This window comes from Chroicocephalus ridibundus, chromosome 4 (genome assembly GCF_963924245.1).
Source record: "Chroicocephalus ridibundus chromosome 4, bChrRid1.1, whole genome shotgun sequence".
NCBI lineage: Eukaryota > Metazoa > Chordata > Aves > Charadriiformes > Laridae > Chroicocephalus > Chroicocephalus ridibundus.
The window spans coordinates 79,660,162-79,680,431 of NC_086287.1; the positions used below are offsets into that span (position 1 = coordinate 79,660,162).

At 39.7% G+C, this 20,270-nt stretch overlaps 2 protein-coding genes across 6 annotated transcripts in view; one reads left to right on the forward strand and one right to left on the reverse strand.

Moving 5' to 3' along the window:
- The first annotated feature begins 421 nt into the window (after window positions 1-421).
- On the forward strand, window positions 422-15,506 carry BRD7 (bromodomain containing 7). 3 transcript variants are annotated; one of them, XM_063334388.1, is made up of 17 exons: window positions 422-556; window positions 876-1,084; window positions 1,861-1,990; window positions 2,394-2,451; window positions 4,094-4,238; window positions 5,604-5,714; window positions 6,067-6,251; window positions 7,095-7,218; window positions 7,882-7,957; window positions 8,850-8,957; window positions 9,515-9,647; window positions 10,578-10,689; window positions 11,883-11,939; window positions 12,691-12,802; window positions 12,953-13,096; window positions 14,191-14,334; window positions 15,312-15,506. In XM_063334388.1, exons 1-17 carry the CDS (start codon window positions 508-510, stop codon window positions 15,374-15,376), a joined length of 1,962 nt encoding a protein of 653 aa, XP_063190458.1. In that variant the 5' UTR covers window positions 422-507; the 3' UTR covers window positions 15,377-15,506. The 3 variants fall into 3 exon arrangements, with proteins under 3 accessions (XP_063190458.1, XP_063190459.1, XP_063190457.1); XM_063334389.1 differs by lacking the exon at window positions 15,312-15,506 and adding an exon at window positions 15,118-15,305; XM_063334387.1 differs by lacking the exon at window positions 15,312-15,506 and adding an exon at window positions 14,821-15,258.
- A 1,170-nt stretch (window positions 15,507-16,676) lies between these two features.
- The window catches only part of ADCY7 (adenylate cyclase 7), a 67,992-nt gene continuing 64,398 nt past the window's right edge, over window positions 16,677-20,270 (reverse strand). For all 3 annotated transcript variants that reach the window (XM_063334386.1, XM_063334384.1, XM_063334385.1), the window contains 2 exons: window positions 20,127-20,251; window positions 16,677-20,006 (listed from right to left, as the gene is read on the reverse strand). In XM_063334386.1, the coding sequence (XP_063190456.1) occupies window positions 19,860-20,006; window positions 20,127-20,251 (272 nt within the window). In that variant the 3' untranslated portion in view covers window positions 16,677-19,859. The remainder of the gene's footprint in view (window positions 20,007-20,126; window positions 20,252-20,270) is intronic.

Sequence of the window (20,270 nt, forward strand, 5' to 3'; positions counted from 1 at the left end):
AAACAGGGCCAAGGGAGCTGGAGGGGGATCACTGGTGGCTGTGCGAGGGGAGAAGGCCCGCGGCGGGAGGCTGTGAGGGGTAAAGAGGGCGGCGGGCTGTGAGGGGGAAAAAAGGGCGGGAAGCTGTGAGGGGAGAGGGGCCGCGAAGGGAAAAGGGGCGGCGGGCTGTGGGGGCTCTGTAGCGCCAACGCCGCCCGAGGAATACGGCTGTGCCGGCCGGCCAGCACCTCCCCGCGGGCTGAGCAAGGCCGGGGGCAGCTGAGGGAGCTGCTCACGACGGAAAGCGGCTGCCCTCCCCACTCACCGGCGCGGAGCGGAACGCAGCTCCCGCCACTGGGATGCCGCCTCCCGCCGGCCTCTGCGCCTGCGCCGGCTGCGGCGCGGCTGGCCGTACCTCCAGCTCGCCAGGGGGCGCTGCGCTGCGGCGTTGCCCCTCCTCCCGGTTGCGCGCGGGGCCGGTCTCCGTGAGACGAGCGCGGCCTACCCGGGCCGGCCGCCGCCGCCGCCATGGGGAAGAAGCACAAGAAACACAAGTCGGACAAGCACCCCTACGAGGGTGGGTGGGCAGGGGGACGCCGGGCAGGAAGGCCCCCGAGCGGGCGCGGGCCCTCGACGCTCGCTGCCGGCCGGGCCCAGCCGGCGGTGCGGGTGTTGATAAGTTGGTGGTGAAGCTGAGGGAACGGGGCGGGGAGAGAGGCGGTGGGCCCCGGGCTCGGCCCCGCCGCTCTGCCGGTGTTCGGGGTAGCGGCAGGGACTGGAAAGAGAATGAGGTGTGGGTTAGTGCCGGGCTGTGCCAGAGGGAGCCTGCGCCCTGCCGTTCGGGGTGCGTCCTCGGCGGTGGTCACTCACAGGGCTGGTTTCTCTGCTGGTTGTAGAATACGTAGAGAAGCCCCTGAAGCTGGTGCTGAAGGTTGGGGGAAGTGAAGTCGCTGAACTGTCTACTGGAAACGCGGGACTCGATTCGAGCCTGTACGAAGACAAATCCGAGCATGAAAAACACAAGGACAGGAAAAGGAAAAAGAGAAAGAAAGGAGAAAAGCAATCTCCTGGAGAAGAAAAGGAGAAAAGGAAGAGAAAAGTTAAGGTATGTATTGAAACTAGTGCATTCTAGCAAAAAAAAAAAAAACGCTTCAACTTTTTATAGTCTTCAAATCAGAACATGAGCAGGTATGCCTGTAAGTTGTATCCTTAAATTGGAATACATTCAAACTCAGTATATTAGTTTTGCCGATTCCTTTTCTCCAGGTACTTTTATTAGAAAAAGATGAGCAAAGTTATCTGAAATTTCTCATCTTTCAAAAAATATTGGTGAATGTAGGAGCACAGAAAATTAAAAAGGGGAGAGGAATCTGTGTCTAAATAAATCCATTTATATACAACAGAATGAAGACTTTACAAGTTCTTAATTTAAAAGAAAAAAAAAATTATTTCCCTCTGATGGTTCTTAACATGATAAGTATTTATAACACATTTATTTGAAGCATTATGGGTACCTCTAATTTTAAATTTCCTGACTCTTACTATTTTTTATAAAATCTTCAAAGATCATCTTAGGGGCTTCGCTGGAGACAGCTCTCTGTGCAGAGAACAGTGCAGAGTTGTTCCTGTCATGCTATAGTGGCTGGCTGTCACATTTTTTAAAAAAATAATTCTGTGATACATGGCATTGTACAGCTGAATTACTTTATTGTCCAGCAGATGGAGACAGTACATAAAGAATACAAGGTTTTTAAAGACTTATAAACTATTATTTTTTAAACTATATGAGGCTGTTTTGAAAAATCTAGAGAGCATTACGTACAGGAATAATGCTGGCTTTGGAGGTTCTCTAAGTTTCTGTCACAATCTTTCTCTTTCCAGGAGGATAAAAAGAAACGAGATCGAGACCATGCAGACAGTGAGGGAGAACAGGAAATGAAATGTCAGACCCCCATCAGATTAGAGTTGCCACCAGAGAAACCATTGACAAGTACTTTATCAAAACAGGAAGGTAGGGAAAAAAAAAAAAGACATTTCTTTTGTTAATTCCACTTTTCTTCAGTTGACTGACATTTTATTGATCTTTGTTTCTATAGCAAGTGACTTGACGTTTTTTGCCTTCTCAGTGTTTTTCCCCATCTCATACAAGAATTTGAAATTATGTTACTGTATACTACTTCTGCAGAATGATACCTGGTACCTATGTCAGAGTGAGCAAAGTGTCAAGTCAGGCCAATGAGAAAACTAGATCCCCTGTATATGTTGTGGGTTTTGCCACTGTATTATTTTCATTTATGATGAATTCTCAAGTTGCATCAGTTTTTTTAGTTGATTTCTAATATCTTAGAAGTTTAGCGCCTCTTGCAGTCAGTTCTGTTTCACACCTTTTCTCCCCCCGCTTCTTTTTGGTCTAGAGGTGGAGCAGACGCCACTTCAGGAAGCTCTGAATCAACTCATGAGACAGCTGCAGAGGTAAATGTCTGTGCTACAGGCTTTCAGAGCTATGAAATGAAAATAACATGCATTAAGGGAAGAGGCATATAAAAACCTGAGTGAAAATAATACTCCTAATTATATTGTTAACAGGACTATTTTAGGAATTTAAGTACCAGTTTAAGAATGCATACTTATAACTTCTCCTCAGCTTAGGCTTCTTGTAAACACCTCCAGTTTCAATTTTAAAGTATTCTTAAAAAACTTTCAAAAATAGGACAATCTTGCAATAATGTGATACTTTCTTTATAAGAACCTTTTTTCAGAGAGGCAAAAGAGTTTGGAATGAACTTGTCAAATCTTCTTTTATCTTGAGTTCTTCTTTTTTTAGCATTATTTACTATAAAAAGGAAGTATGCACTTGAAAACTTAAACCAAGTTTTCTTACTGTCTTACTAACTAAACGTCTTTTGATTAAAATAATCAGATTTATAGAATTTGCAGTTCTTTCAAGTAGTCTGAAGTTTCAAGTATTCTTTCTTGACTTTAAGAATTAAGAGTATCTGTATGTCTTTTATGAGAGTGGTCGAAAGATCTTTACCTTTCTCGCCAGGTTAAGCTTGAATCTGTTCCCAAGTTTTTTCTTAACCTTAAATTCTCAAGACCTTGGTGTCAGTTTCGAGAAACTAAGAACCAGCTATCAAAAAGTGTGTGTGTTTGTTTTGGCAACTCTTCCATGCATACAGAAAAAAGCAACCACTTTGGGTTTTGAATCCTGTCTTTCAGTTGGAAACTGAAGTGCAAGTGTTCCACAGGTGTTGCAGAATATCTGCGCTTTGCACTTCTGCAGTATGGATAGCAAAATGCTTTTCACTGTTCTATAGCAACTTGGAGTAGAAGTTCGTAAGTCATAAGTAAGCCTCAGGAAAAAGGCCTGAAATGCCAAGAGTTTCACGACTGTGTGTAGTATCAACACTGGCGTAGGAGGCCAGTCTGAAACTACAGAGTTTAGTGAAAAGAAAAAAAACAATGGTTCTGAAGGAGAGATTCTTGCCAGCTTATCAACTAAGCCTGAGCCTAAGGAGAAAGTACCAACCAAGTATATTTGATTTTAATGCTATTAGAAGCACCCAGGAACATCGGTGTATGTCAGAGATCACTGAAAGACTTAAAAAATTTTAATGTAAAAAAAATTATTAACATTACAGAACCTGAAAATTAACATAATCATAAGTACCCACGTTCTATCACAACTTTTAGCAGCAAGTCTTCCGTTCTGTTAATTTCAGAGTAAGCGATGAATGACAAGTATACATTCTTATGACATTTGTTGCCTTTATTTTTCAGTGACTTAATTACTATAAAACTACTTTTTGAAAAGCCAAAACCTAAAAAAAAAAGGGTGTGTTTTTTTTTTTAATCTTCTTGGGAGCACAGGTAGTTATCAAAATGTAGAACTTAACTTCTAAAATATGTTTGTGGCACTTTTTTGATATATGGGTTTGCTTATGGGATCTTTTCAACCTTCAAAAGTGAAAGATTATGCTGACACAGGCCATTTCTGGCTTTATGGTTTTGATTCTTCTTCACCTTAGTCCTTTCCTTTCTATTTAATTCCAAGCTCAATATGTTCTTTCTTATAAGTGGAAACATAAAAAACCGTCCTTTCATTTCTTAACAGAAAAGATCCAAGTTCTTTCTTTTCATTTCCTGTGACTGACTTTATTGCCCCTGGCTATTCCATGATCATTAAAAACCCAATGGATTTTAGTACCATGAAAGAGAAGATCAAGAACAATGGATACCAGTCCATAGAAGAATTAAAGGTAATTCTGTAAATTTTATTTTGGCTACAGGGACGCATTATGCTCAATTGACTTAGAATTCTAGTATTTTATGAGAATGTGAAGATGCCAAAAGAACTAGTATTTCTGCCGGAAGAAACATTTGTTGTTGAATTTTTGCGAGCAAATAAGTTCTGGAAGTGAAAGAGAAAACCCTTCTGGTTTGTAAATATGCCTCAAAAAGATGTGGAGAGTTTCATGTTTTATGCTGGATTCAATAGAATCTGTCAGTTTGTCCTTCAGCGTGTCATTTGAGATCTTTACTTAAGAATGAAAGCGTTCGCATTTCTCTGACTGCTCTTTTTTTTTTTTGAGTGTATTACCTCTCAAAAAACAAGGAGTCTGGTGAATTTATTGGCTTCGTCTGTCTGTTACTGCTTTGTCGTTTGCCTCCTGTCCCCTCTGTGCTAGCCAGGCTTAGCTAGTCATGTACACCGACAACTAGTGCAGGCAAGATGAGCTCAGTCCTGTTGGCAGCAACCGCTTAACCCTGTGCTGTAGTGTGTCTAGTGGATTTGAGGACTTGTTTTGAAGACCCCTAAAGCTTTTAGAAGGTGGGGGGGCTTCTTTTGTTTTGTTTTCTTCAGCAGAAATATGCTCTACTTTACTGAGCTACATGAGGACCTGAGAAGTGTAATTTGTATGTAATTAATAGTTGAACTTAGGCAGACATTAGTTAATAGTATTGGTTGTGTTTTCTTGTACATTCTTTAGAGCGCCAAAACTTAAGAAAATTCCCTGTTGTTTCAGCTGTTTCTTGTTAGCTTTTCATTTTAACTTTTTGTTTTTGTAAATAGCTGAGAATGTGATAAAACATACCTACCTGTAGAGGCTCTGCAATGAGTAGAGAAGTGAAGTTTTAGCTCAGTCGTTCAAGAAATGAACTTGAAACAAGCATACATTTCTTCATTGTAACTGAAACTTTGGCATGTTCCTTATAATGATTTAACTTTGAGTTGCAGCTTTTCTGTTTTTAAAGTTAGCTTTATTATCTTTTTTACGTTGCTTCACTTTGTTTTTTTTTAATGACTGCTGACTGGTCAGGGAAGTGGGTGGTTTTAACTAAGAGGACTGCCATTAGAACTTTGAGAACTACAAACAATACTGAACACTGAAGAATAGTTTCAGGATGTTTTTTGGGGTGCTAGTTTTGAGACTTGAGTCTAATTTACATATTTATTACTGTTTAAATTTTTAATTAAATGGATTTCTTAAATTCATTAGTTAAAAATGTTCTTTGAAGTTCTTTTTCCTGAAAGCTCAGAAGACTGCATTTGCAACAAGGATTTTGATACCGTATGCTATAAAATTTTAACTTTCATTCCAAAATTATTAATGTCTGTACAGGATAACTTCAAACTGATGTGTACTAATGCAATGATTTACAACAAACCAGACACCATATACTACAAAGCTGCAAAAAAACTGCTGCACTCAGGGATGAAGATACTTAGCCAGGTAATAGAAGATACAAATCAAAGTATTAAAAAATATGCTTCTTCCTTTTTGTGACCTCTCTTTCATTCCACTTTTCTTACAGGGATCTCATGAAAATTAATAAAAACTTGCCAAATATTTGTCAAATACTTGCATATTGGAATTTAAATAGTACATTGTTTTAAGGCTCATGCTTTGGTACTGCTACCAGATCAGTTATTGAAGAAATATTTGCATTTAATAGTTCATTTTCTAAACTGACCTTATACTTGCTAGTGTAAGAAAGAAGGAACTGAAATAAAATCATCCTCTATGGGTAGGTTAGGCAAAAACTCATTGAAGTAGCAAATAAAAGGATTCCGGTGTTTTTTAGGAGAGAATTCAGAGCCTGAAACAAAGTATAGAATTCATGGCAGACCTGCAGAAGACGAGGAAGCAGAAGGACAAGATGGAACTGCAGCAAACGGGGGAAGATGAAAGTGGCCCTGGGAAAGACAAAGGAGAAACTGTGGATGGTGACACCAAGGCGTTCAAAACACCTAGCAAAGAACACAAAAAGTGAAGTATTATCTCAATAATATTTCTAATCATACATTACACCCTTTAAATGCTACTGAAACAAGATGACTTTTAGGCACCAGAGGGTGTGGGTTTCTCTCTTTCTGGTGCTGCATGTACACTAAGACTTCTTCATCTCAAGGGAGCAACATTTCTATAAACATCCTCATATACCAAAAATAAATAAGTTTAGAATCTTTTATGATAACCATCATTTTTGTATGTAATTAACCCTGTACTGCTCATCAACTCCATTCCTTCAATTACTTTCTATTTCAGTGTCAATTTCATGTAAGTTTTGGAGGAAGTTTGCAAACATGACCTTTTAAACATTTTGGTACAAATAACTGTATAGCCAATTTCACAAACCTTTTTCTTTTGGGGTAGTAGTTGCATTTGAAACATGTAAATGCATAGCTACAGAACGTATACTTCCTGAAATGTCTTTTAATATCTAGAAATACCCCTTTCAATGTTCTGAAATACTAGTGACTTTATTTTCATGAATTTGGAAATAGAGATATTAAATTCGGAGTATCTAATATTTTATTTTACCAAAAATATCCTTGTTAGTTTTGTGGGAGTGACCACATAAAATCTGGCAACAGGCTAAACTAGGACGTCAGTACCGCTGATATGTAAAGCTTCATCACATATTTTCCCCAGCTATTTTAAATACTTATATTAAATGGCTGATCTTTTTTTTTTTTGTTAGTTGTTTTGTCTACAAAAACAGTTTGCATAGTTGGCAAAAACAATATCTTCACTGTGTCCTTTTGTGTGGGTGTTTGTTAAATCTATCTGTTAAAGTTGGTAACTCAGCATTGTGGGTTTTACTCACAGGAAGGACAAAGATCTACTTGAAGACAAATTACGAAACAATAGCTTGGAAAGGGAACAAGAGCAGATTGATCGTATTGTTAGAGAATCTGGAGGAAAGTTAACAAGACGACTTGCAAACAGCCAGGTAAATCTTGTGTGTGTTCGGTAACTCCTTTCACTCTTTCATAAACCAGGCTTACTCAGCATCTTACAGCAGTTGAAACTCAAGTTATTCTTTTCCTACAGTTTACACCATTTTACACCTGACTGATTGATCATCTGTGTAACAGCACAAGGTTAAAAAAAAAGGCATATCAGTTGAATGCATGCTGAATTTCATCAGCAGAGCAAGTTCAGCGTGCTTAAATTTTCAGAAATTTTAGATAAAGTAGTAGAAAAGGATGAATAGTAGGAACCTCAAGAAAATATCTAAAATCTGACCTGCAAAAAACCCCATAGTTCTGAAAGAGCCACATACCTGATCAAAGGTTATTAGTGTCACAGGAGAAGGAACCCAGTTTGGTAACGGTGGGCCTATTTAACTTTGTACATGAATTACATGTTTTATCTCTTAGCTTTTGCAGAAATCTTAACATTTATCATAATTCCTTAATTCCTTGTGCCTATACCAATAATAAAGTTACCTAGTGAAAGTAAAACAGTTGGAGCAGCACTCACTTCTGAGTCTGACTGATCTTTCCAAATCCTTTTCCGATTCCTATTGATAGGACAGTTTCATTAGATGTTTTTATTAAAGACCATGAATTTCAACTAATAGGTAAATTAAAATAGTCTGATATTATTTCAGTGTGAATTTGAAAGAAGAAAACCGGATGGTACAACAACTCTGGGCCTTCTTAATCCAGTTGACCTTACCGCAGGAGGTAAGTTGGCATGGTTCAGGTAACAAGCTCCTTTTACCTACCTGGTCTGCTGCTTTTTTGCTGATTACCAAATGGTGGCCAAGAACCTAATGCTTCTTCATAGTCTGATGAAGATCTGGATTTTAAAAGCTGCAGCTGGGGGAGCACGTAGATGAGGGCCAGTTGCAGCTGTTGTTGGGAGCAGCTGGAGGGAGCCCTCAGTGGCTGTTGCTTCTCCTTTGTGTCGGCCGTTTGTGGGAGCTGCAAGGGAAAGGTTTTGCCATTGGAGAAGAGACTACCGGCCGTGTGCCATGTCCTGCCCATGTACAGAGTGCAGTGTCTGCTGACCCAGAAGGTCACAGATGCTCAAGAATTGGACACTGGGAGCTGTCTGGGTCCCAAACCATTTTATCACGTCAGTGCCACCTGTGCAGTGACACTCACTAAAAGAGTGCAGGTGCAGGTACCTGCCAGCTCGTTACAGAGCTGAACTGACCAGGTCTAGAACACACAGAAACCAAGCTGAAAACTTGACTTCTCCCTTCCCCCATGTTTGTGCAGTAGGAAATGTCAGCAAGAATACATAAAGTGCGGGTTTTTATGTTAAGAATCCGTTCATCTTCAATGATGCAGCCTCTGTTAGGGGAGGACAGGAAGGAAGAAAACAAATAGTGAAAACTTAACATTTAAATTAAATCTTCTATACTTACCCAGTATTACTGCTTACTGGATTCACGTTTAAGACCACACGCAGTCTTTAGCATGAAGCATTTAGAGAAGAAAACACCCTTTGAGAGTTGTATCATGTTTATTCTGAAGTTTCTGGCTACAAGTATTAAATGAGTTTGGACAGCTTCCTGTGTCACTTACTTATGCCTTCGTTATTCCTGTATTTTGATATATCCTGTTGCAGAACCGGGTTACTGCCCTGTAAAGCTGGGTATGACAGCAGGAAGACTTCAGTCGGGAGTTAATACATTACAAGGGTTCAAAGAAGATAAAAGAAACAAGGTTACTCCAGGCAAGTGCTGATTCTTTTAGAAAATGTAAATCCTCCTCCTTATGTAAACAAAATATGTTGATCTTGTTACTAGCACACAAATACTTTGGAACTAAGTTTTTTTTTTTTAATGATAAAGCACATTATTGCATGTATCCATCACACAACCTAACAGCATATCACAAAGTCTACCTTAATTTACACGTGAGAGGGGAGACGTATTTAATTAAACATTCATCGATATTGAGAAGAGGAACTGTACCAGATAGATAAAAGGTTTTTGCCAGCTTTGGAGGAGCGTAGTGAGGAGCCTGAGAACCTCTTACCAGTACCAGGCTGAATTTCCATGTGTTAAGGCATACAGTAGCATTAATACAACATTCATAAATAAAAATGCATTTGATGTAGATGTTACTAAAAGGTGTTAGAGTGTGAGCAGATGGTATTCTGTGAAAGCTCATTTTCACCATAAGAAATACGTTCCTAAAAGTTCCTTTTTGGGGATTGTTTTACAGCCCCTTCTCGTTTTTTATCTGATACACACAGAGGTAGTAATTAGTACTGTTGTTATTCATTAGTGACATACTTGAATTACGGACCCTATAGTTCCTATGCTCCAACATATGATTCTACGTTTGCCAACATAAGCAAAGAAGATTCTGACTTAATCTATTCAACGTATGGGGAAGACTCTAATCAAGGATCTTTCAGGTAATCAAACAGCTGGGATGTGTGTTACAGCTTCCACGTACCGAAGCAGTTCTGTGCAGCTCCCTGCAGCAGGGCTTTGGCCATGCTCTTGGGTGATGCCACTACTGTCTGTAGCCTACTGGGGTTGGTTGGTTTGTTTTGAGAAACAAAAACTTTAATAAGAGAATTTACCCGTCAAGTGAAATTAGTAAAGATTGAAGGATTTTGATGCTACTGATACATAGGAACACACAATCTGAAATTTAAGTATATTTCAGACTTCTGACTAACTCTGACTCGTGTTCAAAGCTAGAAAAATGTTGAGTGTGGTACAAATGCTTATACAAACTGCATTTTTTAACGTTAATGAACTTAATTATTGCCTTGAGTGAGACGTGTCTTTGTTAATGTCAAATACTGACCAAACCGCTATGGCCATAGTGGGAGACCTGAGTGCAGAGACAGCATTTCCCAGTTCATTCTTAAATAGTGTGTACACGGCTTGATTTTCATATTATTTGCTACAGTAATAGTAATTAATTCTCTTGTTGTTGTTGTTGGTTTTTTTTATTCTTGATTATAAAAACTTCAGAGCTGAAGTCCTTTTGTTTTATAAGAATCTCAAAACCAGAATACGTGGTGGTATAAATTTGTATGAAGTGTGGGAATACTTCGTAGGCTGCAACTGTGAAGTGGCTGTGGAAGTTTGCTTTCAGTTTGACGCAGCTGCCCAAGGCAGGACACTTCGCGTAATTTTTCAGATTTTGTTAAATATCTGAGTGGGTTTCTCAGCTCCAAAAGGCAGGGATAATTTAACTGAAACAAGCAATTTAGATCAAATTCTGTGCTATTTTTTGTACGCTGAACATTTTGGTTTGACTTTATGTAACTTTTTTTCCATTGAATGTTTGGTATGAAAGTAGCTACCATAACTGTCTTTTGATCTTTTAGCATTCATGATTTTTTGATGAAATCACAAGATTATCCTCTCTTAATGGCTGATAGTTTGCTTGATGTTCTAACTAAAGGAGGACATTCTAGAGCTCTCAGAGAACTAGAAACGGTAAGAGGGGCTTTGTGAACTGTCTGATTTTTGGTTTTTAGCAGACAAGCTATAAAGCTAGAGAGATGATGCTGGTGGGCTCCCTTTTAATTGGTAGAATTTGAAAGCGAAGACTGAGCTTTGTCTCCAGTGGATGGATTTTCTGGAAAGGGATTATTCTTACTTCTTAATTAGCGAAACATGAAAATTTACAAAGTATTGTACATGGAGACGGAGTCACACATCCTTTCTCTGCCTACTCTCCTACTCCCACTAGCACAAACTCCTGTTCTATTTAGTAAGAAAATAGCAATAAGCAGTTGTTTAGAAATGAGGTGATGTGGACAGGTTTTCTTGTTTCCATGAAAAGATTATCGTGTTCCTTGCAGCCACTGTTTAGTTCAGGAGAATTAGCAACTAAGTTTTCCCTTTACTTGGCGCAGTGCTTTTAAACTCAAAGATGTGCTATGTAAAAATACCAACCAGCTACTCTTCCAATTCCGAGGAGATTTCAGTACCTGCACATGCCAAACATGACTGGAATCAAAGGGGCTGATTTGATGATCTTAACTTAATTGACAATCCAAGAATTAGTCAAGAATCTCCACAAGATGATTCCTGTTAAGTACAAGTCTTGATTTGAGTTTCACATTAATGTAAACTATTGAAATGAACAGATCGTAGCCTTTAACTAACAGGTCGAATATTAGCGAACCTAATGCTAGAAATAGTTCATGGATCAAAGCTCGCCCTTTAGCCCCAGTTCAGACCTTTGCTTGGCATTACTAGTTTAGCTCTTTTCTAGTTCCCAGTAGTGACACTGACTGGCGGGGTTCAACCACTGCTCTTGCAAGAATTAAGAGAAATATACTTACGTATAGAAAGAGAGGACATTCCAGCCTCTAGCAATCATCCTTCCTTTTCTTTCTGCCGCCCAGTAAATAATTTCTGATGTGACATCACTGGGGAAAAGCAGGTGGATTTTGCAAAAAGCAATAAAACATATGCTGTAAAAATGTATTTTAGTAAACATCAATATCTGAATTAAGCCCGCTAAAAAATAGCTACTTCGTAAATTGGTTTACAGAGAAAGCTCATTATGACATTGTATATTTACCTCACTTTTAAAATATGGCATTTTGTAAGGTTTTTACTTTGAACTTAAAGAAAAGATTAATTTTAACACCTTCTTTAAAAATCCTGTCTCGATTTAGCCATTGGAGGAAGCTGAAGGCCCACATGAAAGAAGTGACACAATAAAAGATATAAAGGTAAAATTTTTCTCTGTCGATTAACTATAACCTCTCTAACCCTCCGGTTACAAAACTGCCTACAACTGTAAGGCCTGTGCAGCCACGCTGAGATTTGACAAGCTGTACCTACTACGTGAAGCGTGACAATAGCGTGCTACTTTGTAGAAGAATCATCTCCAAAAAAGTCTTAAATGAGACTATATATCAAGAGAACAAGAAGAAAATGCTTATATATTTTTGTTTGCAATCGTTTAACCACGTGTTAGATCTGGTTGGCAGCTATAGTTTTATTGCTATCTTAATCTGATCTGTTTTCACATGAACTGGTAATACAGGTGTAAAATACCACACGATACGTAGCTATCTTTGAGAAGGTTTCTCAAATACCTTGTGCCCCTGTAGGCACACAGTATAGTTCTGACGTCATTCCACCCAAACTTGGGTCAATTAGGAGAAGCAGAGCAGTAGTTCTAGGGAAAGGGCTGCTCTCCCGCAGCCGTCATCTGCAGCCACTACCCAGGTTGGTTTGGAATTTTGGCCTTGATCTCAGATAAACTCTGGTTTAGGTGAGCTCAAGGAGTAACTGAGTAACTGTTGTTACTCAGTTTCACAGGGTGTCTTGTCAGCTTTCCCTCTGCGTGTTCACTTTTTTTGTAGAGCGGACTGATTTTAATTAGCTTTTTGTACTGATTTTGCCCAAACAGTTTTGTTTCAAGGCTGTTCTAAACACCATCTAAATTATTACTTGCTGGTTTTTGGTTTTTTTCAGATTATGGAAATGGATGTTGCTGCCAGGTTGGACTCTGCTAGCAATGACAGACTTACAGCGCTAAAAGCAGTCACAACCTTCGGCATGCCCATAGAGGAGTTTGATTCCGAGGGTGAGTTTTCTTGGTACTTGCATTTCTGGTACGTCTGTAACAGTTTCAGTTTCTCAGTCCCTTTGCATAGTCAGCCTTACCATATTTTATATCATCAAGTAAGTAAAATATACTGTTGCTAGTTAGGACTTTCTTTTCTTCATTGAACAGAGGCTGAAATCTTCCAGAGGAAACTTGATGAAACAACAAAGCTTCTGCGAGAGCTCCAGGATGCTCAAAATGAACGACTAAGTACAAAACCACCCCCTAACATGATTTGTCTTCTGGGTCCATCTTACAGAGAGATGCACTTGGGTAAACACACTTTTTCTCATCATTCTTGCAGAATTGATCAAGTCCCAACTTGTATCAACTCCAAGAAGGACACAGGTTTAACAGTTACAGTGCAGAATACATGCCCTGTTAGGCGTAGAAGAGTAGTTTAAGCTTTTTCTGTATGTAAAGCCAGATGAAAGTTTTGAACAGTAATTACAAGTATTTCCTCTTTATTGGTAAATTTCTCTAGAACTGATTAGGAGCTTTCTCTATGCCATAGGGCAGACGATAACCAAACACTTGCAACTCCAAGATCTTTAAGGGTTGCTTAAGTATTACCAAGTTCTTATTGTAAGGCTAGCTTTAGTCCAGGTCTGGTCTAGTGATCAGTCTATTTTATCATATGAATTAATACCAGTCATACATTCTTTAATTATTTGAGCAAATCGTCTTGTCTCACAGGTGAGTTACACAGCCTGTGCTAATGGCAGCCTTCTAAGATAGGACTGCGCAGGGTGTCTGTTTTGGAAGTAACACTGACTTGTGCAATATCGACTGCAGTCTGCGTGGTCTGACAGAACAGCTTCCATGTGACAAGATAAATTCCCCTTATTGCAGAAATACCACCAGGCTGGTATTATACCAAGTCTAAGCCAGACCAAGTATTGCCTTCCTTAAAAGGTTTAAGTACGTACAGCTTCCTTCTTGAAGGAAAACTGCATTTGTAGCAACAAGAGCAGTCTCTACTTTATTTACAGAACTAAATGCTGGATCCTGAAAGCCAGGTATTACCAACCCAACTGCTGCAGGGGCGCTGCCAGGTCTCTCCCAGCTGCTGCATTAGTGTCACCCAAGCGTCACTCGCTTACCCTTTAACCTGCAGTGTTCCTTAATGGCAGCCAGTCTTGGTCAGCAGCTATTTCAGCCCTCCTGTTCTTAACCCTCTCTTTTATAGTCCCCAGTATGCCCGGTGCGATTGCACACAGGACAACACAACTCTTCTGTTGTAGAAACATTATTTAACATAGTTCCATTTGTAGTTAAATAATTGAACTCTTTACAGGGTGAAGGGCTCATTTCAGCGATTTTGTGTGTATATATAACACACAAATACATCCAATTATCTTTTCTAGCGGAGAGAGTAACCAATAACCTGAAAGAACTTGCACAACAAGTGACGCCGGGTGATATTGTCAGTACGTACGGAATCCGGAAGGCGATGGGGATTTCGGTTCCTTTACCTGACACAGAAGACAGCTGGGTAGATCTGACAGAGGGTGAGTTACAGAAATGTCTCGTACCATCTGTTCAACTGACACAAACCCCCAGCTGCAAGTCATTACACTGGCTTGTGCTAGAACTTGCAGTACCTTAGTTCCAACTTTCAGTTCTTCTCCCCTTTTTAAAATCCTGTTTTTAACGGAAAGTTGCTGTGTTTGGTCTCAGGCCAAAATTAATCTTTTGGATGTATGGAGCTTTGGTTCAACTAAATAAAGGAGTTATTTTACCATTCATTTTACAGCATTGCTGAATTTTAAAACTTGGCAATCCATTCAGTTTTAGTTTTTACGTTTAGCGTGAAATTGCAAGATAAGAGTTAAAATTCCTCACTTGCTAAAAAGAGGACATCATGCTTCCTTCTTCTCCGAGCTGTTGGCTGCACACTCCTTTTGCTTACTGCGGCCAGCTGTAGTGCTCTGTAACTTGACAGCAGCACTTCAGCTCCTCCAGCCAAAAGTAACTACTGGTTTTGGTGGATTAAGGAGTCCCGTCGGCGGAAAATCTCAGTGCCAGAACCAGCTCTCCCCCTTGTGGCACACAGACGGTAAGAGCAGACCCAGAGTTTGTGTTCATCCCCAATTTTTAAGGCAGGTAAGAATTTCCTTTCAAGAAATGTAACTCATGAAACAAATCTACTCAATCTGTGGTTTATAAAAAGTTTCAGTTAAGATGTTATTTAATGAAAAGAGCAGGATTACATCAGGAATTTACTTATCTTTTCAAGTAAACTGCTCAAGAAATCTCAATTTCAAAATTATTGAGCAGTACCTTTTTCATAGCGCTGTGCAAGAGATGCTGTGGAACAGAACCAGCTGAAACATAATCTTTCCTTGGACCATCGCAGAACAGAGAGCTCACGCAGGACTATCTGCACGAATAGCAAACGCCTTTAGGAGCGCTCTATTGTCTATGCAGTTCTTTCATTTAGAAGTTATATATGCTAATTGACCTGCTGTCTGTTGTGAACTTTCAGACTTTCAAGAACCTGAAAAGACTGTCACCATCCCAGAAAATGAGTGTGGTCCAGTTGCAGTCTGAAGCTCGGGTAGAGTTTACAGCTGTTTCTTTGATTCTATTTAAGAACCAGATAAACTTCCTTCAGGTGCATTCACCAACCATGTGTATATTGTGTGTTAAACTGCTTTTGTTTATTAAATTTTGGAACTGATGACATTTGAAATTGAATGGTTTGTATCAGAGTTACTTTTGCTACACAAATGCACTAAATTATTCTGTTTGCATTCCTTATTATTTTAAAGCACCTCTCCAGCATTTCAGTTTTCCTGGATTGTTAAATGTCTGGAAAAGTCAAAGCATAAGTGAAAATGGGCCTATATATGGTGCAGGGACTCAACCAAAAGTTTTTAGAAGCAACGTATATCTCTGTAACTCAGCCTGATTGGGGCAAAAATCATTATTATGTGAACATGCAGTTTCCCTTTTTAAAATTACTGTGCAACTCTCATGATCATGAGGCAGAGAAATAAACTTTTTAAATAAAACTGATGTAGCCTGATGAATTAACAAAAAAATGAGCTTTGTGAGACTTTGGACGTGGTTGAGTCTCCTCTTAGAGAACCAAGGCCATCTGCTCATAGCACTCTAGAACTCGAGGGCAAGCTTAGAAACATACCAGGACAATATCGTAACAAAGCCACTTCCTGCCAGTAAGTAAAAATACTACATTAATACATAAATACAGTCAGCTCTGAGACACTCACATAGACAATTCTTACTACTACTTGTGAGGTATTACCCAACACTGTCTGGATGATGATTTTAGGCGTGCTTATCAGAAAGGAGAGCATATTTAGAAAACTCCCAGCACTAAAACTCAATTCCCTCTTCATTCCCCAGAAGCGCAGGCAGAGCAGACCACCAGTACGGCTTTCAGGCACAGAGGACTCCAGCACGTTGCAGCATTACGTACGGAGCCAGTGACTCTGGTGCAAGTCAGCCTTTCCCTCTGCTCGTCTGTTACTTTCACACAGTCACAGAGGGCTACAGGCAGGTTCTACCACAGGCATCCTTAAGTATTCTTAAATGTTGCTCCTTGTTGCCCCGTGGCTCCAGTATAACCTTGGAGTGGAACAGGGATGCCGCACGGTGTTTCAGCTCCATCCCAGGAACACCTGCTCACATGCACAGTGGCACAGAATTGAACTAAGAGGTAACTTAAAGGCAAAGCGTAATTGTGAATTCCACCCTCCGCCCCCACTCTTACGGCCAACATCATCCTTGCACTCCCTTCCTTCCTCCTAAGAACGGCTGCAGAAGTGTTTATTGTTCCTAAACTTTCACAATTCTTAAAATTCATTCCAAAACAGTTGAACTGTCAATCTGGATTTTTCTCCAGTAGTTTCCATTGTCCCAGAATAGTTCTAATAAAGTCGCCAGTAGAATTTTTTACAGTTCTAGGTAATTGCAGCTGAAATATTACTCCAGAGAATTAATTTTTCCATTAATTATTAAAGTCATTTCCGTGCTACAGGAGAAGACAAGATGCACAACCACCGTGCCAGCCAAATGGGTACTGGCTCACTCTAGAGCCTCTCATTTCCCATCACTTACCTTCCATAGAGTAGGAGGCCAGAGATGGCAGAAAACCGAGTGTTGAAATGATTCTTTAGCCGTTGAATGCAAGTATGTCACTGCGTATTTTACTGAGTTTACTTTATAAGTAAACCCACTGTCATTAACTCTATAGGGGCATAAGAAATACACTTCCTTTTCATGGGAATCATCATCAAAATAACTGCAAAACCAAACATGTTTACAGAGTTTTTTATTTTATGAGTAAACCCAAAAGTTTGTTCTTTAAAATAGATTGCTAATTCAAGACGTTACTAGCTCTTCAAATTAGATACAGTGCCATTTTTTCCTCTTAACAATAATGCTATAAGAAATATTTTTCTAACAAGGTTATTTCCTCAATCTTAAATTTCACAGTTTGCTCTCCAAAGGACTGCTGAAAACAATTACTTAAATACAGTTGCTTCTTAAATTGAACTTTTTCTGTGGTTGAATATAGCTCTCATATTATACAGTTCCAGTTCCGATGAGAGATTAGAAAGTCATCCTCAGGTAGGACCCCTTTTTCACTACAGAGTTTCTAAGTTGCCCAAGTACGCCGTGCCCAGGGCACTAACATTCCCTGAGCAGCGTAAGGGCCTTTTCAAACTGCAGCAAAACCCTACTTCTGCCAGTTGGAAAGCTACAGCTCTCTACGCCACTTCTGTAAATGAGGTGAAGTTGAAGTTATGCCCAAGCAAGTTACTGGCCTGACAGGCAGTATAATGTAAACAAAAGCGTTTCCAAATGCTGTTACAGACAGCGAATTTTCTTTCATAGCTAACCTACGTTCCACCAGGTCTGTGAGCAGAAACACTTCAGAGCCAGCTCCATCTACAGGCATAATGCACTTCCCAAACTATATTCATGAGGCAAACAGTCACTTTACCTAACATACGACATCAAAGACTGCTGAAAGGAGCCTTTGACTCCTTACAAGCGTGGTCCTTACAAAATAATAAATAAAAAATCTCAAAACAAATGAGCATCTGTTACTACAAATATACAACACAGAAGAGTAGCAGAAGCTGTTTGGAAGTTTATTCAACTACAACACTGACCTTATACTGACAAGACGCCAAGTGTGAAACGTCCTTCTTCAGCAGAGTCCATACAGGAACCGGACAACCTCAAATTAAGGTTTTCTAACGTGCTATTTTCTGTTGGAGACTTACTACAAACACAGTTTTGACCTACCAAATTGACAAAGGCTATAAGCACAATTTTTAATCCACAGCTGGACAACGTTTAGATTTGTTCCTGTCTTGAAACATAGTCACTTCATCTTCTAAAGAAATTACACAGTAATTAGAAAGCGGCAGTGATGCATAGGACTGCTTGTTAAACACCTTTCCAGTGTGGTTTAGTACTAAACCCAGAAATATTAGTAAGTGGTGCTTTGTACATTTCTACAGTAGCTGTTTGCTACTGTAGGGAGAGTAAGGCTTGACAAACCAGATGCTGAACTCGTTAATTGCTGCGCCCTTCAGTCATCCGACATGTGGTGCATCGGGGAGGGGGAATCCATCCTTAGTTAGTACATATAATTGGGTACAAGATGTTAGCCTTACAAAGTACTATCAACTCCACCAACAGAAAACTGATAAGCGATTGCAATACATAGAGAAATGCTAATTTAGAAATCAGCAAAAGTCATTAACAGCTTAAAAACCTTATAAACTAAACTAACTTACAGCAAATTTCCATGACCTCATGAGGCTCTGCTGAAACATTTCCATTATGAATATGGTTTTTCCATACATCCTTTTGTAACCTTCAAAACCAATTTGTTTCATAAACGGCATTGTCTTTAAAAGGCATAAACCAGCCAGTGGCCGGTCAAATTGAAGAAACAAGAACGGAAAAAACAAACCCCAAGCCCACCTCAGATGCAGTTCTGTTTACACCGTATCTGCTGCTGTTTCTAGCACTATCTTACTAGTTCTGTTCTTCAGTTTCCAAACAATTTGAAACAGACTATTTTTTCTTCCATAAGTGCCCTCAAGAACACAGTCCCATGCAGGATTCCTGCCGGCTGTCAGCGATACAAGCTGTTAGCGGAGCCTGGCTAGCCAAGCGTGCAGGATAAACTGCAGGTGCTCAGTGCTCCCCAAGATCAGGTCTATTTTTTGAAATTTAAAGCCAGAATTTTATAGATATTCTCTTATGTGACTGTATAAAATGTACATGCAGAGGCACAGAAATACGAAGGGGAAATGTAATACAATGTAAACGCTCTGAACTAGATGAAGGTTATTTCTGAACAGTTGTTGGCCATGAAAACATTTGCGTAATACAAGGTACGACTATGGAGGAGGCGAAGATAATAAAAAAGTGATCCGATACTCTGCAATTAATTTTTTTCCAAGGGGGTTCAGCACAATTATCATATGATGTATTTGAGTTTACTTCCGTTCCTCTTTCCATTATTCAGCCGCTGTCTGCTCTGAAGTCCGTTCAGCATTAAGAGCAGGACGCGCAGTGCCCAGAGTATCATCATCTCGCGTGTCTGTGACAAAGGCGACACTGTCAGCAGGCGTGTGCCAAAGGCTGAAGCAGTGGAATGTTTTAACGCGGTAATGAGTTCTACAGTGCATCCACAGACGCTCTTACTGGAGCTGTTAGGGCTCCCCCAGTGCAAGTAAGTGAAGGAACTAAGTGAACGTGTTTCATGGCAATTCCAGGGAAATCCTCAAATTATTTCAGGAAAAGGTAGTCATTTCCAGACTGGTGGTTGCGTGTCTTCTAGGAACTTTTCAGAACTCTTCTTTCAAAAAAAAAATAAAAAAAATAAAAATCATTCTCCTATCCTGAGGTGTAGAATAAACGGGAATAGCATATATATATATATATGTTTTTAGAATAAAGTCCTTCACATAAGGAGGGAAATTCTAAGTCTTCACAGAAGGGAGGCAGTTCTAAGTCTATTCTCATTAACTTCATCACAGCCTCAGTTCAGTCCCATTCCTTGGAATTTGGCAGTCTCGGTGCAAACAAAGTAAGTCCTCAGTTCTCCCTTGCCTTTGACATTAATGAGTCCCCTACATTCACAGGAATATCCCAGCTCCTGTAGTATTTTACTCGTTTCTTCTGTGACCTTTGTGTGAAAAGAATTAGAAACTCGTGAATTTCTTCTGATTATTCACATCTTAAAAAAAAAAAAATCCCAAACCAATGAGAAATAATTTCTTAGACATTCCAAGGCTGATATGCTTACCTGGATTTTCCCAAGTTCCCCCGTACTCTCCATTCGGCTAGCAACATTAACAGTGTTGCCCCAAATATCATACTGAGGCTTCCGGGCACCAATCACACCAGCAATCACAGGGCCATGATTTATTCCTGTATAAACAAAAGCAGG

Excerpts from the sequence above, each read along its gene's own strand:
- BRD7 (XM_063334387.1), top strand. The coding sequence starts at position 508 with ATGGGGAAGAAGCACAAGAAACACAAGTCGGACAAGCACCCCTACGAG. Across the intron at positions 5,715-6,066 it reads GGATGAAGATACTTAGCCAG|GAGAGAATTCAGAGCCTGAA; the intron begins GTAATAGAAGAT and ends GGTGTTTTTTAG. Across the intron at positions 7,219-7,881 it reads GACGACTTGCAAACAGCCAG|TGTGAATTTGAAAGAAGAAA; the intron begins GTAAATCTTGTG and ends ATATTATTTCAG.